Source organism: Trachypithecus francoisi, unplaced genomic scaffold (genome assembly GCF_009764315.1).
Source record: "Trachypithecus francoisi isolate TF-2019V2 unplaced genomic scaffold, Tfra_2.0 Lachesis_group16, whole genome shotgun sequence".
NCBI lineage: Eukaryota > Metazoa > Chordata > Mammalia > Primates > Cercopithecidae > Trachypithecus > Trachypithecus francoisi.
The window spans coordinates 76,260,924-76,288,755 of record NW_022681461.1 but is presented as its reverse complement, the minus strand read 5'-3'; the positions used below and the strand labels follow the sequence as shown (position 1 = coordinate 76,288,755).

The following is a 27,832-nucleotide window of genomic DNA, read 5'->3' as shown; positions in this document are numbered from 1 at the left end:
AGTTTTTACTTGTGTTAGTTTGTTTCTGCCTTATCAGATCTCAAAAATACTAGTTTTTACTCCTATGAAAGTAAAATGGCAAAAGTGTACCTTTGCCCATTTTTTTTTCCACCAGTGGTCATATTCTTAGCAAATAAACGTTTTCTCTGTGGGCTGGGGCTGTTACAATGTTTTTTAAATAGTGGGATTATCAAGTTAAGGGTTTTATTGGCTCAGAGGGCAAGTGTGAAATCTTGAGTCTGTCTGGTGCTGGGGTTTGAAACCTGATGCTCATGTGTCGCTTGCTTTATTAGGTCACCACCTTGGAAGGGCTGCTTCCTCCTTATTAATGAAAAGCCTGCTCCATTTGTCTTGGCTTGCACCAACCTAAGGGTGTCTTTAAATCAGCGACAGACTGTTTTCCTTGGAAGCCAGAGTCCAATAGTTTTGGACTAAGCTCAGATTCTGGCTGGAACTTCCAAACTGGAAGTAAAATGACTTCACCCAACCGTGGTTGGGGGGAAAAGCCAGGCAGGCTTTTGGAAAGTGGATTTTGAATATTGGAGGATATTTGTGAAGGTGCCTGATGAGGTGGACTTAACACTGTTTGAGGGTGATGTGGACAAACCGTTTTCTTATTCTATTTCAACACAGTGCTATGTTTTATTTAAATGAGTTTGCAACTTGGGGTCCTGAAATCTATTTTTGTTTTTGTTTCCACCTAGAATAGAAAGCACTTTCAAGCTTATCCTGGGAGGCAACAATAGATTGAAAGGGTAACTACTGTATGTAGATGCAAGGGAGGTACCTTCTTGGGGAGACTGGGTAAAGGCTGTTCTCCCTAGAAGAACTAAAGGCTGGGTAGACATGGAGTCAGAGGAAGCTTTGGTTGGAAGAAAGGCAGTGGGGGTAACCCAAGCCCAGAGAGGGGATTCATTGGCATGTGTGTCTTTTCTGTGCCATCAACTATGAGCAGAACTAGGGAAGGGCAGCTCTCAGAGCTCAGACAGCCAATGGTTGGCTAGGTCAGAGGGGCTCTCAGGCTGGGTAGGAGTTGGCCAGACTTCTTGTGCTCTTCCATTCATACCCAAAGGGAGCTTCCTGGGTCTTGAAGATACACTCACTTTCTCTTGTTCCTCTCAGTTGCTCTGATATTCTAAGACCCAGAGCAGATATTTTTTTCAACCAGGAGTCCATGAGTCTTCTAAGAATGTCCTTAGAAGAATTCAAGGAATTCCTGAGACCCCAGAAACTATACATAAAATGCTGTATGCATGTGCACTGCTCTGAGAAGGAGTCTATAGTTCTTACCAGATTCTTGAAAGGATTCTGTGGACTCTTCTCCCCTAAAGCTTAGAATCACTGTTCTGAATGGTAGCAAAAACCACACAGTAGAACACTTTGGACTTTTGTCTTCCAGCTCTCATAATAAATGCAGAATTTGGCATAGTCAAAATGTTACAAAAAGGTTTGTACAGCATCAAAAGACCTTGGAATGCAAATTTTACAGGTAAGAGGCAATGACCAGGTTAGCAACCAGTCAGGAACATTCATCAGCAAATGCTGGTCTAGTCTGAAGGGCCATCTTGGGTACACTTGGGCACAACTGGTGCTGGGCTGAACATGCCACTCAGGAGTTTTTACTGGAACACAGGCACATAGAAACACATCCAGAAGGATATAGGTGTCAACATCCAGAAGGATATAGGTGTCAATGGATAAATAAGATTATGCTCATAATTAGAAAATAGAATTCATTGAGCATCTGCAATATGCCAGGAGCTTTGTATACATTATCTCGTTTGATTGTCACAATAATATTGTGAAATGAATACTATTATCTTTCCCATTTTACAGGCAGAATAGCTTAAGCTCAGAGAAGTCAAGTAAATTTCTCAAGGTCATTAAGCGGTAAGAACTGGAAGATAAGTTCAGGTTTGTCCAATCTATGCTTCCTCCCAACTTAAGTAGCTTCATCACATGCAAACAATGATCATGGTGGGTTATGGGACATCAATTAATCTGACAAGAGCTCCTTCGAGGCTGTGACTTTATAATTTTTAGAATTAACTGAAGAGTGACAAGTTGAGCATTCAATTTGCAAGTCACGCTATGTTTGGAATTAGGAGGGATAACCACTTATCCTTCCCAAAGGGACTGACAAGCATACCCAGAGGGGGTGGGATTTCTGGAACTCTGTGAAGTTAACAAGAAGGGACTTGGAAAGTTAGAAGAAGGAGGGGGAGCTGCATTCCAAGCATAGCTCATGGTATGAGAAAGCACCAAATTTGGAATGGGATGAACAGATGAAGAAGGTGTCAAGTTCTCTAGGGAGGAGTAGAGGGTACTAGACGCCAAATACAGGGTAAAGCTCTGGCAAGATGCTGTGGTGACTTATCTGAGCCTAAAACAAAGGAGAACCATCCCAGAATCCTAGAAATCTCCCTTCCCCCAAATCAATGAAGGGAAGTTTCATAATGATGGACAGAGTCCCAGATGGAAATTGACTACTTGTTCTACAGAAAGGTCTTCAATTCTAACAGAGAAATCTCTGATCACAGGAAAAGCTATCTCAATTTCAATGACTTGTCCACTGACAGAAGATAGTGTAAGAAGGGCTCATTAAGGGGGAGTGAGAAGTAAGCAATTAGAAGAGGAAAGATGGTAACTGAATGAGAAGAAAGAAAATCATGAAGGACCAGCAGGAGGTACCTGGGTCGCAGCCCAGAGAGCATTAATGATCCTACCTCCAGTTATAGGGGCACAATACTTAATCCAACCTAGAAGGTGGAATGCAACAACCTCCCTCTCCTCCCCTCCCATCCCAGAGACATTACCCCAGGAGATAAACAACTGGCATGACCCTCCAATAGAAAGCAAGATCACCTTTGCAGCAGAAGTGGTCCTGCCAGCTGCCCTTCTTCTTTCCATGGGGACAGACACTGTTTTCCTTGGGGAGGCCCAGAGAGCTGCTGAGTCTTCATTTCCTGAAGGGTTGGGCCAGATTTGGGAGCTCATGGGAGTTATGGAACTGCTTTTTCTAATTTATAAGTTCTAAAGTCTTGTTCCTGGTCACTCTCTTCTCAAAAGCGAAGGGCGCAGAGGCTCCTGTGGAAACACCTTCCCTTGTCAAGTCTGCACAGGGTCCTCACAGAGCCTCTGGAGTGGCTACCTTCCATGTACTGGCTCCCACTGTCTTCTTCCAGGGAACTCCACAAGGCTCCTGGCTCCCAGTCAAGCAGCCGCCTTTGTGTCTGCTCTTTTTCCACCCCCACCTCCCCAAGTATGCCTTCCTCTAGTGGGATAAATTTAGCTCTGAATGAATGCAGAAAGAAGAACACATTAAAGTAAACACAGACCAAACAGCATTCAAATATAGGTTTGGCACACACACACAACTGACAAAAGATCCAAGTTTTTCTGTTTCCTTCTCTTCTGCTTATCTCTGTTTCTCTCATCTCATCCTCCAACTGCTACACTCTTTTCTGCATGTATTTAAGCTAATAAGATATGTAGATCAGAATGTGGGGCTGTTGGTCTTCAGACCCCATGAAGGAGAAATCACTGGAGTGACTGAGAAACATCAAGGAGTGAATGAGAGCCCCAGGTGGTGCTGGCACTTTCATTTACTGGCTTGATTATCTTAGAAATCCATCCAAAAACTTGAGAGCATATTTTATCTTATGTGTTAGCACAGCCTTTTCTCCCGGTGCACTGAGTCTACAGTGGCTATAGAATGTTGCAAAGTCGGGCCGGGCGCAGTGGCTCATGCCTGTAATCCCAGCACTTTGGGAGGCTGAGGCGGGCAGATCACGAGATCAGGAGATCGAGACCATCCTAGCTAACATGGTGAAACCCATCTCTACTGAAAAGACAAAAAATTAGCTAGGCGTGGTGGCGGGCGCCTGTAGTCCCAGCTACTTGGGAGGCCGAGGCAGGAGAATAAAATGAACTTGGGAGGCAGAGCTTGCAGTGAGCCAAGATCATGCCACTGCACTCCAGCCTGGGTGACAGAGCGAGACTCCATCTCAAAAAAAAAAAAAAAAATGTTGCAAAATCTTTTTTTTGATGTGGAGCTCTCACTCTGCCATCCAGGTTGGAGTGCAGTGGCATGATCGTGATTTACTGTAGCCTCGATCTCCTGGACTTAAGTGATCCTCCTGCCTCAGCCTCCTGAGTCGGTGGGACTACAACCATATGCTGCCGTGCCTGGCTAATTTAACTTTTTTTTTTGTAGAGGTGGGGGTCTCACTATGTTGCCCAGGCTGATCTTGAACTCCTGGCCTCAAGCTGTCCTCCCACTTTAGCCTCCCAAAGTGCTGGGATTGTGGGCGTGAGTCACTGCACCCAGCCTGCAAAGTCTTCTAAACATCTTCCCACCAACCAGTCAGCATGTCCCTAAGCCCTAATTTTGAAGTACTTTATTTCACTGTAGTTCTTCACTCTCAGAGCATTTGTAGTTCTCAAAGAACTTTCTCATTCATGAACTTCAATCTAATGGGGCTAGTTAGCTATCCCTGTTCCCGGTTTACAGATGGAAAACCTATTCCCATTTTACAAATAGAGAACCTTAGTTCAGAGCAGGCAAGTGACTTGTATGAAGTCACACAGTAAGTGGCAGAGTTATGATTAGGACCTAGGTTTGATACTTTGTCTTATGTTCATTCCACTGTACCACGAGCTGCTTTGGGGGAAAGGCAGTTTGTCCCAGAGGCCCTCGCTGGGAGGATCACACATTAGTAATGAGCAATTTTTGAGACTGGCTGGCTACTTCTCAGTGGGACAGGCTCAGAGGGGTCCAGGATCCGTTTACTCAATATATGGAGGGTGTGCAAGGGGTGGGCAGGCAGTTGAGACCTCTGTCATTCCCAAAGGTATCAGGCAGGCACAGCATCCATAGGTGGTAGGAGCTGAAGCTAGGCTTTCCCAATTTCATTATTCATTCCCCAGCCAGCAGGGTGGACAGGATTTAGTGGGCAGGCCACCATCCCTCCACTGCCAACCCCGCAGGAAATTTCTCTCTTGTCAGCAGTGCTGACTTGCAGAATGTACACAACATTATTGAAACATGGTTAACAATGAAAGTGTTGATGGCCACACTACAAAAAGGGATTCCAAGCTGACGGGGCACATCGTGGTCATTGTGCTAATGTAAACTAGACTGGCCCCTAAGCTCTCTGAGAAGCCAATGACCCAACTGTGTCTACTGGCATCAAATAACCAGGCTGGGGTAGAACCTGGCCTTCCCAAAGACTTTCTAGTTTGTAGCTAATTCATAGCCAAACTTAGAATAGTTTCTACCACAGAGCACCTTCAATATGTAGGCGTATAACTCTCTTCCTAATACTCAAAAATTAAGCTGTTCTTCCCATATTTTCCTAGGATTTAATCTATCTCCTCTTAAATTTTTAAATTCCTTCTTATTTATGATTGTTAGATTGACCCAGTATAAAAAATAAGACTGTAGATGTCTAAGAATCATTAAAAGCAGAGTCTAGTAAAGACATTTCTAGATAATAAATGACATAGGGTAGAATCCTCTTGTTTAAAAGGTGAAAAATGAGAAGTATTGACTAATGGGAGGAATGTTAAGAATACCGATAGCTCAGCCCTTAAAAAAAGTCTACATAAAAGCGTGGAGAAAATCAAGTCATTCACTTAACTTGGTCTATGGCATTTTTAATGAAGCAATGATTGGGTTGAGTGATCGAGACCTACCATTTCCAGAGCACCTACCATGGCCAATCACAAGCCTTTTACATCTGTTATCCTTATTTATTACAACATCCCTGTGAGAGGGCTGAGATTCCAACTTGTCTTCAGAGTTCCTGTCTTTTCTGTGTCATATCTACCTCCTATTTCCTAATCCCACTTTTCAAAACTTTTGTCATTAACAGGACTACTACTCTGGACCAACATCTGAATAACACAGTATTTAAACTCATCAGATATGACAACCCAGTGAGACTGGACATCACATATTTTCATTTCCATCTTAATGTAAGGAAACTGTCATTCCAATCTATTATGTGATTTGTCCATAGTACCACAACAAAGTAAATGTAGAATGATTTCTAACCATTCGGCTCTAATTGATTCCTGCACACTCTCCTTATCTACCCAGTTTCCTCTAGGGACTCATGTGGATCAACTGACATTGCCAAACCTAACCAAGAGAAAAGGAAACCATCGCAGTGAAGTACTAATATTCATTTCTAGCCAGATTTCCAATTGCTCATTTTCAATCTGCTCTGTAAAGACCTTAGTCAATATATACCTTAAGTGGCATTCAGTCTAGTTTATTTTTCACATTGGTGCTGTTTTCTGACTTCTTTCTCTGTCTTCTTGCTCCATGGGGACTCCCTATATGAATCTATCATTCAGATCCCATGGAGAAAAATAGCATATACTTGAAATCCCATCAACTTTCCCAAAGAGCTAGCAACCACAGGAGCCAAGAGGACCACAGGCAATGTTCTCCTTTTGATTCTGTGCAGCTATCACATATGTTTTAAATGACCATTTATTTTCAAAAGATCCCAGGCAAAAGAGAACTAACACAAATATAAACATTTGAGGGGATCCTGGCATTCCTTTCAAAATTACTTTTGTCCAAGGGAAGCTTCAGGTTGCTGGGAAATGTCACACTCGTAACTCTCGCTCAACAAGACTGACTTTTACACAACAGGCCTTGGCAAGTCATTTCCCTTTTGGTATACAGAGCTCTTATTTTCCCCACAAGGGAATCAGCTGTGATCATTTGTGATTCTCAAAGGACTCAGGTTCGAAAATAGATTCTGAAATTTTTATTAACAAAACATCTATTTTGCATATCTAGCATTCTGTATCCTTTTCGTATAATGCTTTGCAATGAAGCGTCTGTCATAAAAAACATTAAACTGTGCAGATGGTGCTTATACAACACAATTTAATGTCCCAGCAAGAACTAGTGATTTGTTATATACATTACGCACTATTGTGATGTATGCTTCCAGATTTTAAATCTTTGGAGGGCAAATAGTCACCAATATCGTTGTGGCACTAGATTATGATTTTTGTTTTCTTGATACCAGGCCATGTCCTAATGTCTAATATGAAATAATTATACAATATGTTTATTAAATAAATAGCATAGTTTGGGTTTTAAATGCCTGTGTTTGTAATGGGTTCAAAGATTTTAAAATACTAAAATTTAGAGAGTTGAAAGGAGAAGTGCTGGAAGAGGAGAAAAGATTTTCCCTCTGCTCCTTGGCCAACCATCAGGCAGTCATTTCATGTGCCTTCCTGTCTCACCTAGGGTTCTTGGTCCCAAGAAACAGAAATAGATTCTAGTTGATAGGAGCAGAAAAAGAATGAAATGAAATTGTATTAGGTAGCTCACAGAAGAGATGGAACATCCAAAGAAGGAAGCTTGGGCAATGGGTACAACCAAAGGTGAGCTCCTAGCCTGAAGAAATTCTCTAAAATGCTGTGTCTCCAAAATTCTTGGCAGGTGTACATGCCTGACTGAGCCCAGATTGCGTGCCATACCATGGCTTCAGGGGGATCTGGGGAATAAGTGTCTGAGACCTCCCAGCTTCTACCACAGGATGTGGCTCTGCCTCTTACTATGGCTGTAATATGGGAATTCCCCAAAGATGGGAAGGAGTTCACAAATTGGCCAGCCCCCCCCCAAAAAAGAAAAATGTATATATGAACAAGTCTGTTACACTTCCTACCTGGCCAGAAGCATTTTGAATTTCCTCTGTTTGGCTTTTTGTGATACTTGCTTTGATAATCCTCAACACTGAATAAACACAAGCTTTTTTTTTTATTGTGGGTCTCAGGGCAGTTAAAAATAACTTAGGAAGTACACACAATTGGTCATGAGTCTGTAGTCAATTCCTAGTAAATTCAATTAATACAAAGGCTCTAAACCCATCCCTAACCCCCGCCTCACCCCATAGAAATGTAATTCTGTGCAGGTCTTCAGGAGATTCTGATGCATGTTTCTGGTTAGGAACCATGTTTTAGTCTTTCTCATTTCCTACAGCTTCTTTACAAACTATTTCTATTTTTCTGAAGCACCAACCCCACGCCATCAGTCTTAATCAATGACTCTTTATTCAATTGAGAAAACCAATTCATCTGATGCAAACTCACTTAACCTCTCTCCCAAGACTTCAACTCAAACTTTCTTCTTGTCTTTATCCATTTCATCCTCCTTTCCTGCTTCATTCTTCCTTCTTCCCAAGGCTAACTGGCTAATGTGATGCTCATCTGAATGTCCTCTTGACTAATTAGAAACTTTGTCTAATATTCACCTGCCTTTTGGATATGTCTTTGGCTTCATTTCCCTGTTGTCTAATTTGCTTTGATCCCCAAATGTCCAAGTCTTACCTGACCTAAAAACCCTTTCCACTAGACCCTGCTTCCCATAGGCTATGTTCCTGTTCTCCACCCATCTTTCACATCCGAAGGGCTGAAAGAAGCAGTTTGTACTCATGGATGCTTCTTTCTGACCTCTCACTCATCCTCCTTTTTGTTTGTTTTTTTATTTTCAACATTCACTTGGTAGCAGTCGTTCCTCAACTCTTGTAAGTGCTTCCAAGCTCACCTTCCAGACACAAGTCACTCATGGCTTCCTGACAGCCATCCAATGGCCTCTTCTTCATCTGCATCCCCCATGACCTTTCAGAAGCATATGGCCCTATTGAAGACCTCTTTCCTTCTTTGTGGCTTTTGTTGTAAATCCCTCTGGATTTTTCCTTCTACTTCTCAGACAATGCTTAATCAGTCTTCTTTGCTGGGCTCTCTCCTCTTCTTGCTCTGTTTTCTCATGCTGGCTGTTCTCATTTCTTTAACTGTAACTGCAAAGTAGATGACACTTGGATGTGTGTCCCCAACCCTGATTCTTCTATTCAGAGTTCAGATCTTTCCAACTGTTCACTTCCCAAGGATGCCCAGGCCTTTTTCCTTCTCCACCTCCCCATTCCATTACTCCTTTTAAAAATTTATTGCGGTTAAATATAAAACACCTAAAATTTCAACCACATTTAAGCATATGGTTTGATGACAATAAGTACATTCACACTGTTGTGCTCAATTATACTTTTTAAATACCTGTATAGCTGGGAGTAGAAGGACCATTTCTGGTTCAATTGTTTATTCCTGGGGCCTGCTTCTATCTCCATATCATTGGCCAAGCCTGGTGCTTAGTGGTTAAGAGCATGGACTCTGGTGAGTGTGATCTGAGTTTAAATCTCAGCTCTGTAACTGTAGCTGAGTCGTTCAACCTCTCTGGTCTCATTTTCCTCATCTTGGTATTCTCTACAATCACTCTGCTGAAGCAATAACAACTTTATTTATTTGTGAGCAAACCCCCTTTAAATAACTTGTCCTGTTGGGGCTTGTGCTGGAAATGAAGAAAAAAGGATACATTTGAAGAAAAGGATGGTTCTTAGCCAGAAAGTAGGTTTCTGATATACTGGAGTGGGATGTAGAATCTGGCACTGGCTGGATTTATGAAACAAACAGCTCCACCTACACTTGTTATGAAAAAGATGGGAAAACAATCCATCAGTAAATGATTTTGGTGAGTGCTTCCATCCTTGGTCAGAGGAGTAATTGTTCATCAGTGACAGGTGAACCTCTGTGAAAATTGAAAGGGCAATTTAGTTGAAATGGCAGCATTTATTCAGGAAGCAGGTGATTTGGGAAAATTTGATGTACATATATATATTTTTGAGACAGAGTTTCAGTCTTGTTGCCCAGGCTGGAGTACAGTGATGTGATCTCGGCTCACTGCAATCTCTGCCTCCCAGGTTCAAGTGATTCTCTTGCCTCAGCCTCCCAAGTAGCTGGGATTACAGGTGCCCGCCACCACGCCCAGCTAATTTTTTGTATTTTTAGTAGAGACGGGGTTTCACCATGTTGGCCAGGCTGGTCTCCTCACCTCAGGTGATCCACCCGCCTCAGCCTCCCCAAGTGCTGGGATTACAGGCATAAGCCATCACATCAGGCCTGATGTGTTTATCTTTTAACATGCCTTTAAATCCTGTGGATCTAAAGAGGCCACTTTAGTTATTTCAGTATTTATTTCATTTTATGAAGAAAAGTTTGCATATGAATGTTGGGAATTCTAGCAGGCCCTGCCTTAATGTGAAGAGGCATTTTGTTTGTCTTTGGCATTGATCTCCTTTTGGACCAGGCCTGATCCACTTCTCACACCCAGTCCAGGACCTGTCTGTCACAAAAGACTCACATTAGTACCACATGGTATCCTGTTTTAGTAAAGAATAGGTGACTTTTCCTGTCAGATGCAGTGAACAGAAGACCCTGGAAGGATTTCCATCCAGAATGTCACAGGATAATGATAATAAGAGCAGATGTCTGTGATTGCCCTTTACAAAGCACCTTTATATACTGTCTCTCATTCGTCTCTAATGACACCTCCGTGATCCTTCATTTATTTCAGATGAGGAAACTGAGGTTCAGAGTGGTTAAGCGAATTGCCCGAGCTTTCACAGCTAATACATTGTGAAGCCTAGCCTAGCACCCAGGACTAAAAACTCGCGGCTTCTTTTAAGGCCATATATCGCCTCACCAGAAGGGTGGCCTCTCTGGAGATATACCCTACCCTCGGCCGACTTGATGTTGAGAACTTGGTCATCTTTGGGCAAGGCAGCCCTTCCCAAATTGTAAATGTCCCCAGGTGGAGCCCAAGCGTCTGGCCGGAGCTAGAAGGTGCCCTGAACACTCAGTGGCCTCAGCCTCCCTGTAACGGCACGTGCTCGGGTCCCACATTCGGTCAGACGCCCCTCTCCACTGGCATCTGCCAGGTGGAGGCGCCACTGCGCTCTGCCTCCGCCCCAGCGAGCGCGTGTCCCCCGGGGCGGGCCACGCCAGCCGTGCGCCCCAGCACCTCGCCGTGCGCCCGCGCCCCAGGTGCCCACTAGCTCGCGCGCCGTCCGTCTGAGCGTTGGAGACCCGCGGCAGCGATCGCTCGGAGCCGCCCTGGACCGCGGCCTTGGGTCCACCGCACTCCAGGGGCGGAGCGAGGCACCGAGACGTCAGGGCGGAGAACTAGCGCCGGGCGAGCGCGCCCTCTCGGCGGCTGCCCGCGTCCCACGTCCTCGGCTGGCGCGGCCGGCGGCGGCGGCGACCGGGAGATGCAGTGAGCGGCGGCGCTGGGGCGCAGCCAGGCGGCCAGGAGGGCGGGGGCCAGAGGCTGAGTCCGGGCGAGCCCGCCGTGCGCATAGCTCTGCCCGCCGCCCCCGGAGAGGATCCCCAGCCGTCCCTCGGCGTTCTCTCGGGTTCTAGCAAAGCCCCCCGGGGTGCCCATCAGTTTCCTTGGGTGACTACAGCGTGTGTTTTTTCTTTCCTCTTTCCCCTGCCTGTGTGCCCTTCTCCAGGATGGCAGAGGCGGAATTGCACAAGGAAAGGCTGCAAGCCATAGCAGTAAGTCCACTTTCATTTTATTTTCTTGCTCTATTGTCTGGGGTGGAACGGGGCCCCCCGAGGGTTTCGGGGCGAGCGGCATGCCAGCACAGTAGCCACAGGTCATATATTCCGGGGGCTAAAACTCTGTCAGGGCTCAGCTAGGCTGCCTTTTCTTTTCTATGTCTGTAGATGGAAACCCCCAAGGGCGCACTTTGGGGATTTGAATGTGGAAGATTGGCTTAAAAATAAGATGCTTGCTGCTGGACTTTGGGGAAGGACTAAACAGAGGCTTGGGGTAGGGGGAGAACTCCAGGAATATTATCACCGAATGCTCAGGCATACGTTGACTTCATAGCCTGGAGAACCAAGAGAAGGGTGACCCAAAGGGTGGCTACCATCCTCTCTGCGGAAGCCGTCCTTCTGTTAAGTGGAAAACCAGGAGTCAGCGACTCAGCCAGCCACGCGGTAGAACCTCCTCCCAGAAACCGGGAATGTTAGTTTTCCCTTCTCTGTTTGATATGACAAGGGCACTGACGCAAGCCACCTTCCTGGAGGTCTGGGGACTTCTTACAACTGGGTCCTGGTTATAATATTCCATGAGAGCCTCCTCCTTATGGTGTGGAGTATCTGAAAACCTATTTTCAGCATACAAAGGAGCAGTCAGTTTTGGCAAAGTTCGCAGGCACTTTCAGAAAAGTGTACCCATGTGCATCGTGGGTTTAGAAAATAACTCTCTGAAACTGCCTAGATTTGAGCAATCTTAACACAGTGTTGCCAATGATCCACAGATGTGGTATTTTTAGTGGAGCCACCACAGCTGGATTATATATTTTCTTCGAGGATGAGGGAATGATTACTGCTACCATATGAAATAGTAACAATTAAAAAAGAAGGTCCGTTAACATATTGGAATAAAAGAATCTCCAGACATTCTTCCACTTAAATACATTTTTTTTTCAGTTCGGAAGTTCTCTGGAAACACATATAAATTTGTTGGAGAAATAGTGTGTAGTGTTTTAGAAGCAAAGTATATTAAAGTGTTTTCCAAAGCCTTTTTGAACAGATTCTTCATTGGGAAAATGCACACAGACCCTTCTTTTTTTAGAAGCATTTGACGTGGTCTCCATGGCTCTGAGACTCTCCTTCTCAAACGCCTCAAATCTGAAATGTCTTGGAGACTTCACCACGGAAGTGAGAGAGATGTTTGCTGGCAATATTGAAATGCCATGGTTTGCCTATTAGGTAATCTTTGAATGTGGTGCTCCGAACTCAGAAAGGTTGTTTTTTCTTCTTTCTCTTTCCCCCTGTGCATGTGTATTTTGATGATTTGTGAAGTTATTTGTGGTTTCTAAAGTTGGTGGCAAGGCAGCATGGCCAGTATGTCATGAACTTGATAAGAATGGTGATATTGAGTTACTGGTGCCATGTAGCTGGTGGGTGTTTTGTGTGAACTGGATAATAGGTTGCTTTAACTGTTGATGCAGGGGCTGTTCCCACTGGCCGCTGCTGAAGGCTTCCAACAGTTGTCACATTTTCTGCCTTTGCACAACCAGCTTTGCTGGATGCCTGAGGAACAGCTGAACTCCATGAAAGGACTTGCTTTCCAAACATGGAGCCAGTAGCTGCTAACACTGGGGCTACCCTTTTCCAAGTGCGGTTGAGTAATCCCAGCAGAAGCCAAGTCGATTTTCAAGAAAGATCTAGGCAAATCTTTGGTAATTCTCTTGAGTGTATAAGAATACACACAAATACTCACTCGTGCCTCTTCAGTTATTGAAGAATTGAGTTTATCCTGTGCATCGGGGAAGCTGTTGATTATTCTTATGAATGTGAACCTATACAATCTGCCCTCCCTATCCATGGGTTCCTTATCCACGCCTTCAGTCAACCTTGGATTGAAACTATTAGAAAAAATAATGGATAGTTTGAGTCTGTACCGAACGTGTACAGACTTTTTCTTGTCATCATTCCCTGAACAAATAAAATCAACTGTTTACATCGCATTTACAGTGCATTAGGTATTATAAATAATCTGAAAATGATTAATGTATGTGGGAGGATGTGAGTAGGTTATATGCAAATATCATGCTATTTTATAGGGACTTGAGCATCCTTTGATTTTGATATCCAAGGGGGGGGGGGTCCTGAAACCAATTCCCTGAGGATACTGAGGATGTTGTCAGGACAGATTTGCTAAGTGTGTGTGTGTATGTGTGTGTGTGTGTCTGAGAGAGAGAGAGAGAGACAGAGACAATTAAGAGACAGAGGGAGTTGGGTGGGGGGACTTATGGCCATATCGATAAATGGTTTTATGCTATGCTTTGGCCTAGTTCTCACTCTCTGAATTCTGCCAACCTGACTCTCTCACCACCTTCCTGGAGTTCTCAGGGGGCCCTGAGGAGCTCACAAGCCTGCCCCTAGAACCTAGCACTCCTGAAGTCTCTCTGGCAATGTGAGGGAAAAAGAGAATAGGTCCTCACATCTTCACCTACTTGGGCTTCTCCCTCAGAGGCAGAGCATCGACTGGGATTCCAGTCTGCGGGGCCTTGGGCAGTCTTTAGTCTGGGTCTCAGCTCCTTCATCTGTAGAATGGGCTCGTGAGTTCTACCTCCTGGGCTGGTTGTAAGGTTTAGTTAGGATGGAGGTGAAGCACCTGGCAGGCAGCTGCCATTGGATGGTGTTGAGCAGAGCCCTTAGCTTTTGTCTGTATTGCTGTCTTGTCCTGTGGGGGGTCAGAAGCAACGTCTCTGAAGTGGAATGTGTATCAACAGCTTTTTTTTTTTTCTTTAGACAGTCTCACTCTGTCACCCAGGCTGGAGTGCTGCCATGACGGCTCACTGCATCCTGAAACCATCCTTCCACCTCAGCCTTCCCAGTAGCTGGGATTACAAGCGTGTCCCACCATGCCCAGCTAATTTTTAAATTTTTTGTAGAGATGGAATTTTGCCATGTTGCCCAGGCTGGTCTGGAACTCCTGGCCTCAAGTGATCCTCCCACCTCAGCCTCCCAAAGCACTGAGATTAAAGGCATTAGCCACTATACTCGGTCTGAACAGCTTTTTTTAAAAAATCCCTTCCTTCAACTGACTGAAAGTCAGGGCCCTGCCCAGTATCACTTTCTCTAAATGCTTTAGACAGAGGCAGAGATATGACTTGAGGATTCATTCATCCATTTGTTCAGTAGGCATTTACAGATTGCCTCCTCTGGGAAGGTATTGGCAACACTGAAAAGTTGGTGTCCCCAGGTTTCAGCCACCAGAGGCTGAAACCTTTATTTCAGCTTTTGCACATAATTTCTTGAAGGACAGATGTCCTGAGACCTAAGATGCTTGTCACATGAACATCTGTGGAATATCCCCCCCCCCACAAAACTGAATTAAATACTTAGAAACTACAGTGCTTTAATGGAGTCTTCCATTTATGTCCAGGAACTAATCAATGAGAAAAGATGACTCTTATCCTATTTTCTGCCAAAAGAAGAGCAAGTCCATCTTTGACAATGATCTCTACGCTCACATGCTCCTTTCATCTGTAGGGATACTCCCCAAACTTTACATTTAGAACATGGTAAAAAAGCCTCTGAAACAGTGTGAATGAGAATGGTAATCCCAGGGACTAATAACAGCAATTGCCATTTATTTAATATTGTTCATTCAGCAAGGCATGGTGTGAAATACTTTTTGTTTTTCACCTAACGTTACTTATATTCAATGGAAGAAACAGAAAAGCACATAAGCAACTACTATCCAGGAGTACTATGAAAATGAGTACCCAGGAAGAACATGTAAACCAGTCTCAGAGTTGTGTCACCATTCCCCAAAAAGAAGACATTTGAGTAAGTCCTGAAAATTGGGTAAAATAAAATGTAAAATAACGTCATAACCTTCCCAATTACCAGGAGGCATTTGTTTATTTGTTATTTGATCATTATTTATTCAGGACATTTAGTGTGAGAAAGGGAAAGGCAAAAGCATGAAGAAGTTAAGTCAGTAGCTAAAGACACAAACTCAGAATGAACACTGAAATGCTTTTCAGCATGTATTATCTCACTGAATTCTAAAAAGAGGCTTATGAGGTAGGCACTACAGTATTACTCATATTTTATAGGCAAGGAGGTTCTAGAACTGGCCTAACATTAAATTGATAGTATCAAAGCCAGGATTTGAACGCTACCCACAGCAGGCCATTGGAGCCTTTGCTTTGACTGCTGCCCTGAGCTACCACCCAAGATGGCGGCAGCGGCTCACACTTTTCTCATGAGCACACTGTGCAGGTGGTCTCAGCAGCCTGAGTGTGAGCCCAGGAGGGAGCAGCAGACTGACTCCATTGCAATGAGAAAGCTTGAGACAAGCCAGGAGGCCCACCTGCTTTTGAGAGTCTTTCAAGCCTGGATTCAGTGCATAGAAACACCCAACATAAAATTTAATGGAATGAGTAACATTCCCATGGGGAAGAAGCTGTTGTGTCTCAATGGAAACCAACCTTGGGGGAGGGTGCTGTTATGTCTGCACATTGGAGAGGAAGATAGTTTTCTTTGGGCATGAGTGAAAATAACTAAATGTTATAGAAATTGTCTTGGGTGAAACTCCTAAGAGCCACATGGACAAGGCTCAGGTTACACCAGGGACCAGCATAAGTATGTATATATATGTGCAGAAATAGGAAATGCTAATCTAACCTATGCTGTTCTTTAGGGAATTTTGTCCCATTTAATTAGAACCCACTCTGTGAAGTAATAAAAATGATCTTTGCATTTGTACAGTACTTTATGAAAACCTTTTTTTGCTACCTTCTTCCTGAGGTGTGTAGGGCAAATCTTTTATGCTTTACAGATGAGTATTCAGAGCTATCTAAGCTTACACAGATAGAGGTGGAAGAGTTGTAGTAAATCCCAGCCTCTCCTGACTCCCAATTCTTATATTAGTCCGTTTTCACACTGCTGATAAAGACATACCCGAGACTGGCTAATTTATAAGGAAAAAACGGTTTAATGGACTTATAATTCCACGTGGCTGGGGAGGTCCCTCACAATCATGGCGGAAGGTAAAAGGCACATCTCACATGGCGACAGACAAGAGAAGAGAGTTTGTGCAGGGAAATTCCCCTTTATAAAACAATCAGATCTCGTGAGACTGATTCACTGTCACAAGAACAGCGTGGGAAAGACCCATCCCCGTGATTCAATTACCTCCTACCATGACCCTCCCACAACACATGGGAATTCAAGATAAGATTTGGGTGTGGACACAGCAAACCATATCACTTGTGTTAGTGGTACATCCAGCCTTGGAAGGATGCTTTGATGTGGGCTGAAACTGCCACTTAGATCCTGCTGGACTAAAATCTTCTGACTGGGAGGAGAGGAGTGAGCTTGGATGTGTCTCTTTGGAATATGCCCTTGTTAGGATTTCACTTTCGGCCTCTTTCATTCTTGAAACTCTCACCAAGGGGGCAGCTAGTGAGTTTATGGCTTTCATCTGATTCTGTTCTCAGTCCTGCATAGACCTGGGTATACATTGTTGGCCTAGGCTGGCTGTGCCGTGGGCTTACAGAAAAGTGCTCATTGGCTTTTCGTTGGATTTGCCTCTCTTCTTGCCTGGGAGCGTTACAGCCTTGAGTACCAGGCTTGGAATGTGGTGCCAGTGGCTAAGGAGGCCACCAGCCTGCTTTTGATCCAGTCCTTTTAGGCTGGCCTGCCCAGTGTGGGCAAAAGTCCTTGCTATGATTTATATACTATCCAGTCCAGTTTCCCAAGGATCCCTCAGAGGGGTTAGAGACCCAAACCCGCCGGGCACAGTGGCTCAAGCCTGTAATCCCAGCACTTTGGGAGGCCGAGACAGGCGGATCACGAGGTCAGGAGATCGAGACCATCCTGGCTAACACGCTGAAACCCCCTCTACCGCGAGGTGGCGGGCGCCTGTAGTCCCAGCTACTCAGGAGGCTGAGGCAGGAGAATGGAGTAAACCCGGGAGGCGGAGCTTGCAGTGAGCTGAGATCCGGCCACTGCACTCCAGCCTGGGCCACAGAGCGAGACTCCATCTCAACAACAACAACAACAACAACAACAACAACAACAACAACAAAAGAGACCCAAACCCAAGCCCTGTAGAAACAGACACTGATTCATGTGGGGACCATCCCCATCCATGTCCCTTATGGACTTGTGTCATTGATATGCAGCTGTCAGAGAACTGGAGAATTTACGATCCTGGTCGTTCATCTGTTATATTCTGTCTCAGAGATGCAGATGACACCCAGCTTCTAAAATTCCATGTTAAGGCCTAACAAACTGCTGCTCTGACAAACTTTAAAATGCTCTGAGACATAGAGCAGTTATCATGAAAAAACAAAAAAGTCATCATAGATAAAGCTAAGCCAGGGGGTTGTGGGTTATAGTTTGTCAATATTTAAAGGAAAACCAGGGCCCAGTAGAGTTGTTTCTGTATTTCTTTGGGGGCTACTCAATGCTTTGGGGTCACTGCTGTTGGTCCTTTGAACTCTCCACATTTCATTACTGATCTCATTTGGGAATGCTGATGAACTTGCTTGGCACTAGGAGTTAGTTATTCTGTGGTATGAAATTGACTGAGACAGCAGATGGATATTGATGCACAGAGATGGTGGTCCCAAGGGCTGTCAGTCTGGTGGGGTAGTTACCAGCATGGATTTGGTGTCAGGAAGGCCTGGCGCAAGTCCTGGTCTTTCCATTAGTATCTGTATGATGTCATTACCTTGATTTCCTCACCTGTAAGATGGGGATAATGATCATACCCACTTCATCGTCTTGTGATGGTTCTTTTGAGGTTTCTTGGGAAATGCTCAGAGAAAGCATGCATTAAGCACTTACAAACTTTCCTATTTATAATAAGCAAATGAACAAATCATAACTCACACATCTTTAAACAGAAAGTGGACACAAAGAGTGAAAGGAGAATTCTATTAGCCGCAACATTTTTGCCAAACTAGGAAATTAGATAAACACTAGGAAATCAGATAAATGATGTAACTCCTGAGTTTTCAATGCATGAAGATAGTATTAATAATAATAAAATGGATTATTTATCATGGGCAGGAATTGTTAACTCAACAGGCCAGGGGGCCAGCATGCAATGTAAATGAGGGACACAGATTGAGTCAAAAGTATTGGTCCCTAGAGAGCAGATGCCACCTCTCAGTTAAGATGCAGTTAATTTATGCCTTGTGAGAACGTGGGTCTTATGTTGTTACATCAACTCATTTTCAAGAGAAGCCAGAAATCTGATTTTTAAAATGTGAGATCTCCCACTTAAAAAAGAACAGTATTAACTAGTTTAAAAACTTTAAAAAGATTGGCGGTCACAACACAATTCCTTTGGATCAAGAGGCCGACGTTTTGTGACCTTTAGATACAGATAGAGCTTTGAACTTTACAGTATGCTTTCCTTATGCATTGATTTATTTGGATTTCATAAGGATACTGTGAAGTAAACCTATCAGCACCCCTGAGATCTTTCATAATGTTGTAATTAGCAGGTTGCATTTTCACCAGAGCTTTGTGAGTTTGGTGTCCAGATGTTTGGATCATTGGATAAATAGTGCTTATTTGCCATATCTTTTGACATTAAATGAGCCCTTGCAATCACTGACATTATTGAAACTCAGAATACTCACATCCAGATAGTCCAGATAGGTAATTGCTCTCTAACTCAACCAAAAAAATCTAAACGACATCAAGTCTTCACCTTAATTTGGGAAACTTCTGTTATTAGAAAAGAATCTTTAAGAACCTATACTCAAGGTAGGCAAATCTGAAATGCAAACCTGATATGAAGCCCAAGACTATCTCTTGTCAGCCAGGATGTTTGAGTTGATCCTGATTTATTATTAGCCTCAAGTAATGCGCATTGGAGGGAGATTCTGCTGGGCTCAGGTAGGACTCATAGTAGCAGCAACTGCCATTTGACCGATGTTTTTGTCATGTATGGTATAGAACAGTGATTCTCAAACGTTAGTGCATTAGGATCACCTGGAGGATTCCCTAAAACACAGATTGCAAGGGCACACTCCCAGAGTGTCTAATTCTGTAGGTCTAGGGTGATGTGGCCTGAGAATTTGTATTTCTAACAAGTTCCCAGCTACACTGCTATTCTGGGGAACACACTTTGAAAGCCACTGGTGAAGTGTAGGAGATCAATAGTAAAGGAAGATTATGACCTGGGTCCCGATATGCGTCACATGCCCATTGTGATATGCCCAGGAATTTGTGTGGTGTGTGTATTCTGAAGAGGTGAAATAGAATAAAAGGCCAAATTTAGTCTTGATTAATGAGAGCCTTAAACATAGCCCAGTTTGGAAGTCATGCAAGCCGAGTGCAGTGGCGCACTCCCATAGTCCCAGCTACTTGGGAGGCTGAGGTGGGAAGATCACTTAAGCCCAGGAGTTCAAGGCTACAGTGAGCTGTGATCACTGCCATTGCACTCCAGACTGGGCAAGAGTGACACCCTGTGTAGCTCTGTCATTCTCACATTATATTGGCTAATCAAGAAGAGGTCTTTGCTTATCTCAGGAACTTGCTTTAATCTATTTAAGTAAAGTGAGATCTGTTGGTTACTTGACAACGCCAGTTTGGAAGGCTTGCCCGGGATTGGAAGGGCAGGTTGAGAGAGTTTGCCTGGGATTGACTGACTGAAACTATGGGCTACAGAATTCCCGTGGGGAGGCCTTAGAGGACACCTCAGTGAGATAAGAAGTCATGCGGTAGAGGAGATATCCAGCAACACCATGACAGCCTCATTGAAAGAGGCGTGCCATACATATGATGGTACTGTAGATGAAGACATCCCATAGCAGATCAGCCCATCAAGCCTAGTGGCCCCTTCTCCAGCCTGCAGGTGCTAATTCATGATGTGACTGCTTCTCACATGGGCAACTCCAATAGGATGCCAGGAGAAGCAGCAACTGATGTTCATTTATTTAATGATGGTTAATATTCTACGAAGCCAGTCTGTGTATATACAAGTATGACTTGTTATTGGCATATCAAGGACAAATTCATTCTTCCAAGGATGTCATGCAGGCTTCCCTCACCTGTCTTTGTAACATGCGTTGTTTGAGCCAACCCTTCATTTTTGGAAGGATTCTGCCTCACCGGGTCTCTTATATATCTTAAAACACAAAGCACAGAGGCTGCACTGTACAGGATGAGGCCTAAAAGAACGTGGAGACTGTAGGGGACGGGCCACACAGCACAGCGGAGTTTGTAGAGGAAAGGTTGCTCGTAAGTGCTCTGGGTTGAGGAGAAGACCACACAGCTGAGATCTGTTTCTGACAGGAAATGCCGACAGGAGCAGAGGGTGGTGTGGGGCAGTGCATGTTGGAGCTACAGTGTCCTTGGTTAATTATTATCTTGGTATTTTTCATTAGTCTCTTGTTGAATTAAAATGCTCAAAAGGAGATTATTAGATACACACAGAAAGGGAGACAGACTGACAGACACAGAGACAAGACTATAGCCTATTTACATAATGCTTGAATATATATTAAAAATACTTTGGATTAATCTTTGACCCTAGTATCACTGTTTCTATAGGATCATATACGTTTAGCTAGAAGAAAAGAACAAGGAGTCTGTACCTTTCTTTTGCATAAGATCGAAGGGGAAAGAAAAGACGTGTGAGCCCCAAGATAAAAGCCCCAGCTGTAGATGAAAAGACTATGGGCCAGACATCAGAACATATCTTCCTGTCCATCATTTCCCTGTGGAAGCCTATGTTATTACCCTACAGGCTTTTAGGCTCTAGACAGCCTGTGCAATACCAAATATCTTGAAGGCATTTGTAAAACCTACTCTTACTTTTTTCCTGGAAAAAAAAAATTATACTGGTTTACTTACTATTCTAGGTGGGTGGGATTTTTCCCCCCCTGCTAAATTATAACCAGTCATCTAAGTATTAACTTTATTTTTAAATTCAGGGCTGAAACTTAAAACCTTGAGGGTTACCAAAAAATGTTATTCTTAAGAGAAAAACATGCTTGAAAACTTAACCCCTTTGGTGGCGGGCAGGGGATTTTCTTTGTCTGTGTTTGAGTGCTAATGTCGACAACTTTGAGGCCAATAAATACCAGACGGGGCTCTAGGATTTGGGTAACTGTGATAGTGTGTGTGTCCTGCATGTGATATGAGAGAGAGAGAGGCCAGGATTTAAGAAAGGTGCCTCTTGGCTGGGTAGCATGAACTCAGTCTGGTGGCTCTCCCCAGGCACCTGATTGGTCTTAAACACTGAGTTTTTGTGGCGAGACTTGACATACATCTTGGGCTGATATCACGTGCTGTTTCTACTGGGGTGGCAAGTGCTTTGAAAATTTCCTTGCTCCAGTGGAACTGTGAGACGTATCTAAGAAGCTCAAGGCTAATATGAGTGATGCTAAAAGGAAGCCCTACTTATTCAGGTAATCAAAAGTGTACTCTAGGATAGCAGTGCTCCTGTAACCATGCATGGCCCATTTTTCTTTTCCAGGTGGTATGCAGGCAGTCTTGTTCATAAACATTGATGTCTGAGCATATGTGTTCAAAATTCAGTGTTGTTAATCAAATAAAAGTCACCACAAAACCCAAAGGATATTTAACAATAGGTGGGATAGGTTTGGCAGGGATGGGTCAGAAGACAGAGGAGGTCCTGGAGGCGGTGGTAGAATGTACTTTCCAATCTTACTGATGACTAGAGATAAGACACTAGTAGCCTATTCACTCTCCATCCTTATTCATACTGGAGTGAGAATGATATATGTCAGATCAGTATTGGATGCGATGAGGGAGAACGAAGAGAAAATATTGACTCTGAAAATACAGACAAGAGGAGGTGAAGGTGAAAGTAATGTAAACTGCTTAATTACCTGCCTTTCTTTCCACTGTCATCTCTCTCTACTTGACATATTCCTACTTTTGCCTCTGTATGGTTCCATATCTCATCCCCTCTCAGCCTGGGTCCACAGAGAAAAGCAGGAAGCAGCCTGGCATGGCAGTGGAGGGAGTCTTTTCTAGACTTCCTCCAGCAGAAGTGGGCCCTCTCCCCTATATGCAGACAGGACACCTCAGGCTTCAGAAAGCAAGGGAAAGATGGTACTTCATCATGTAGCTTTTCTTAAGGGGACAGAGGGAGGGCTCCCAGTTCCGGAGATGGTCCATGTGCCAGCCACCCTGCTGAATACCTTACATTAGGGAGGTGAAATCTCAGATGTGCACAGGTACCAGGTTGACTTGGCTGAGTTTTTGGAACTGTGGTAGCCAAGAGAGCGCAGACTTCTGAGGACACAGACAGCGCTCAACTCCAGCTGATGGGTACTGTGTGGGAATTTGAGCCCAGGGTCTGCTGCTTTTCCAAGAGAACCTGGGAATCCAATTTTGAAGGAAGTCTGTTGATGTTTAAATGCTCACAACAATTTAAATACTGTATGGGCCAAACCAAACATAACACAGATTTTAACATGGTGTGGGCTGGATTTGTTCCCTGTCTCAATGACCACCCCCCCCCCCCCCGCCACAGCCTGGGCCACCAGTTTTCCATGTCTGCCTTTCACAACCTATTTTATTTAATTACAAAGCCAATAGTATGTGGGAATAGGAGTTGGGGGGGTGGTACAGCATAAAGCTATGTGAGATGCAGATACAGTTAAGTATGTTGGGTACCTTGGTGGGATGGGCCTGCCAGAAGGCCATTTGTAATAGCAGGGAGGGCCCTCTGGGATCCATACCCTGTAAGAAAACCATAGTCTTGGGTCAGTGTCAGTGCTGCTACTTACATCAGTTCCTTATTCAGCATGCTGGATGAACTCATGAGTTCTCTGTAAGAAGTAAAAACTACGAGTACTCTTTAAAAAATGAAAATGAATGAAGAGAAAAATAGACTTACTAAATTTCTTTAATTTGGAGGACTGGGTCTCGCTATGTCGCTCAGGCTGGTCCTGAACTCTTGGGCTCAAGCGATCCTTCCACCTCAGCTTCCTAAGTAGCTGAGAATATAGTTGTGTGCCATTGCTCCAAGCACTAAAATCAACTTTCTTGATGTGCACCTCTCTTCATTTGAACACATGCGTAGATTTGTGCAATCACCAGTGCACTCAGGCAACGGAACAGTTCCATCGCCCCCAGAATTCTCCCAGGAAGCCTGATTTTAAAACTGTAACTGGAATCTAAGTAGTTCTGCTTGGTACTACCTTGTCCCCTGACTTTGAAGACCCTAAGAATCAGTTGAGGGTGGGAGGGTTGACCAGAACATGAAACTTTGGTTCCCAGCCATTGGTGGGGAGCTGTTTCATAGTGAGCACCCTACCATACCTATATAACAAGTTTTTGCTTCTTCCCAGTAGATACCTTCTGCTCCAGCCTGGGTCATCTTTTCACTATCCCCTACTAGGGTTGTTCCATTTAGTAACTAAATGTATAGGATGCTCAGTGATTCCATGGGGACATATTTATACTAAAACATTATTTGTTGTTGATCTGAAATTCACATTTAACAGGACATTCCATATTTTATCTGGCAAGCCCATCCTCTTCACATTCATGCCACATTCTAATGTAAGTTCAAAAGCTACATTATCTGTGTTTCACCAAAGGGCGAAAATACTCTTTGAAAATACTCTTTGATTTTATTACACTTAATCTTAGCCAAAAGGCCTAGAAGCGATTGTATGCTTTGATTTTAAATAGTAGCATGTTTATAGGGAGATAGGGCATGTGTTGGAAGGATAAGAGTGCTTTCTCTACACGTAAATGGGTTTTCAAGAAATGTTTTGTGAGCAACTGGTTATGTCCTTTCCGGAGAAGAAGAAATGATCTAATATGTACTCAAGGAAGGAGGACAACAGGATTTCAGAAATCGGTTCATTTTCCAGCCCCTCCTCTACCCTTTTTCTCTGGCCCAACCTTTGAATAATATAAGTCTGAAAAGACTAAACAAAGAGATTGCTCAAACTGGATGAGTTTAAAAATAACATTGGAATGCTAGCCTTCAGCAAGCCATATATCTTATACTGCACTGAGCAGGACAGTGCCTTGTGGTGGGTAGAAGATGAGTCACACGGTGATCACAACCAGATCTTTTCCAGCCTGGATACTTTGGTGGAGAGTGGGGTGATGGCTGATTTATTTGTCTTGTTTGTTTGTTTTTTCATTTTCCCATTTTACTAGTGTGATTTCAGAATCACAAGGAGGCAAGAAGGAAAATTGATTTTAGATAGCAGTTTCAGAATGAAAAATGAGTGGAAATTCCAATTTTCGGTCTAGACCAGGGACCAGCAAACAATAGCCCGTGGGCCAAATTCGGCCTGCAGCCTCTTTTCATAAGACCTATGAGCAGTGCCTGGTTTTTACATTTTTACATGTTTGAAAAAATTCAAAAAAGGGTCTTTTATGACACATGAGATTTGTATGAAATTCAAATGTCAGCATCCATAAACTTCTACCAGAGCGTAACCAGGCCCATTCATGTATGTGTTGTCTATGGCTGAGTTTGTGCTATAATGGCAGAGGTGAATAATTAAAACAGAGACTCTATGTCCTGTAAAGCCAAAAATATTTACTATCTGACCATTTGGAGACAAACTTTGCCAACCCCTGCTTTCTACATGGCATATTTCAATGGCTGTATTTGCGATGAAGGTTCCAGGAGTCTTTTATCTAAAGAAATCACTGTTGTCTCATTGCTTACAGTCCAGACCAATAAAGTATCGCAGATATCCTTTTCACTGTTTTCTGGGCTTACCATGATGAGAGATTTTGTTTACTGAAGCTGGCATGTGAGTTTTGCCACTGTGGAATTTTCTCATTATATCCTTTGCTATCTAAGCCAAGTGTATGTTTTTGTTTTGTTTTTTTGAAAACCAGAAAATCAGATCTCTTAGAGGTAACAGTTTGGCCCATCTAAAATAAGTCCATACAATTAAAAAAATTTCTTTCTATTGACCGGGACTGAGGGTTGAGGGAAAGCACTGCAAATTTTCCAGGTGAATTTTTTTTTTTTTACTCCCTGGATTTTGCCTGAACCCTCACTTTTCTCTCTCAGGGAACTTTAAGCACACTTAGTGAAAGACTAAAGGTCAGAGAGCACACCAGCCACATTCCCTGAGTCCAAGCAGGGAGCCAGTGAGGAATGGTTTCTGGCCTTCCCTGTTCAGTTACCTCATGGAACCCTTGGGACCAGTGCCTTGATTTACAAATAAAGTGGCCACCAGGTAAAAGCTGCCCATGGCCAGTGGTGGCAGGGTCGACCCTGGTGTCTCTGAATCATTAAGTGCTTCCTTTCTGCCCCCTTCCATTTCTTATTCGAAAACACCAGCTACAATTTTGAGTCTGGTCTGCCTGGAAATTTCCAAAGGGACTTTGGTGCCTTAATAAATATTTTCAAATTGCTCAAGGTTTTGGAAGATAGCAGAGCCATAATTGTGAAATCGGGTTACAAAATGATTGCTGCAGTACTTGCACTGGCCCTGTGGACATGGTGAAGTGGACAGGGTTGTGGACACTCACAATTGCTCACTGCAGATGGACAACCTTTGCTTTTCTGGCCATACCTATGCTTGATCCTGAAATTCTCTAGATGGGCTACTTCTGGGCAGCTGCTTGGAGAATGGGAAGCCAACCGTATAGTGTAAGGTTTCTTTTTTCTTTTTCTTTTGTTTTTTAATTTAACTTCTAGGGTACATGTGCACAACGTGCAGGTTTGTTACATATGTATACATGTGACATGTTGGTGTGCTGCACCCATTAACTCATCATTTACATTAGGTATATCTCCTAATGGTATCCCTCCTCCCTCCCCCAACCCCATGACAGGCCCTGGTGTGTGATGTTCCCCTTCCTGTGTCCAAGTGATCTCATTGTTCAGTTCTCACCTATGAGTGGGAACATGCAGTGTTTGGGTTTTGTCCTTGCAATAGTTTGCTGAGAATGATGGTTTCCAGCTTCATCCATGTCCCTACAAAGGACACGAACTCATCCTTCTTTATGGCTGCATAGTAATCCATGGTGTATATGTGCCACATTTTCTTAATCCAGTCTATCATTGATGGACATTGGGTTGATTCCAAGTCTTTGCTATTGTGAATAGTGCTGCAATAAACATACGTGTGCATGTGTCTTTATAGCAGCATGATTTATAATCCTTTGGGTATATACCCAGTAATGGGATGACTGGGTCAAATGGTATTTCTAGTTCTAGATCCTTGAGGAAGTGCCACACTGTCTTACTTAACTGAAGTACTATTAACACTTTGGGATAGCTAATTTTCTGCTGTCTGTGGAGCCGATCTTGTGCATTATAGGATGATAGTAGCATCTTTGGTCTCTATCCTTTAAATGCTAGTAGCACCCCCAACTCTTCATTGTGACAAGAAATTCTCCAGACATTGTCACATATCCTTTGGGGAACAAAATAACCTCTTTGAAAATCAGTGATGTAGTATAACATAAAGATTACCTGACCAAATGTACTTCCCATTCTTTTACCATTAGGGATTTGTTCCTTTAAGTCTTCACTGTCATCTTTAGGGACTCATTTCTTTAAATGTCAAAGGCTTTTTTATTTTCTAGAATCCCTCAAGACAATATCGATTTCTCAAAAATGGTAAAGCCTTAAGCCTGGGATGGCAAAAGGTTTTCAGCTCTTATGTGAACTCTAATGATAGGAAGCGTCCATCTATAGTGCCGCCATGGGAAGATCTTTGAAGCTGCATTTTAGGTATTGGAGAAAGGACGTCAAGATAGATTAGAGCTATCTTCTATGGGCAAGATATGAGGGAGTTGGCATACATGTGTAAGGAACCTTCTTACCTAACATTTCTGTGGAGATTCACTATAGTCAGGCCTTAGGCTGGTTCTGTAGTTCAGCCTTATTGCTGAGCCCTGTGCCAGGGCACTGTTCACGCAAGGCCCCTGTAGCCTTGTGTATTTGTTAGGGCAATTTTCCATCAGGGTTTGAGGAAGGGGCACTTTTTCTAGATCACACAGTGCCATATGGGCAAGCAGAGGTGCCGTACTCTGTTGATGGGAATAGAAGTCAGGGAATAAAAAGAGAGGGGCAAAGAATATAACTTCCTGTCTCTCTCTCCTGCCTGACTGTAAACTTCTTGAGACCAATGACTATGTCATATTAACCATTATCTACTCTCTACCTGTCACAACACGTTTTGCATAGTGTCAAAGCAAGTTTAGTGACTTTTAGCAGAGTTATTGTTCTGTATCTTGGACTCCTTAGCAGTCTTGTAGAACCTATGGGTCTCTTTTCAGAATAATGCTGAAATGCACAAAGTAAAATATTTAGGATTAAAAATATAACCAATGAAATTTATATATAGTCAGCAAAATATTAGAAAACTGTGATAGACAATGTGCTTTGATTGATTGATGTACAGTCAGCAAAATATTAGAAAACCGTAATAGATAACATGGGTTTTGA

At 43.5% G+C, this 27,832-nt stretch overlaps 1 protein-coding gene across 4 annotated transcripts in view; it reads left to right on the top strand.

The window, feature by feature from the left end:
- Nucleotides 1-11,082: 11,082 nt before the first annotated feature.
- Nucleotides 11,083-27,832, top strand: part of PALM2AKAP2 (PALM2 and AKAP2 fusion) — a 402,567-nt gene continuing 385,817 nt past the window's right edge. For 3 of the 4 annotated variants that reach the window (XM_033237853.1, XM_033237854.1, XM_033237852.1), the window contains exon 1: nucleotides 11,236-11,418. In XM_033237853.1, coding sequence (XP_033093744.1) covers nucleotides 11,374-11,418 — 45 coding nt within the window. In that variant the 5' untranslated portion in view covers nucleotides 11,236-11,373. Of the gene's footprint in view, nucleotides 11,419-27,832 lie in introns of all 4 variants that reach the window. The other variant, XM_033237855.1, reaches the window with a different exon arrangement.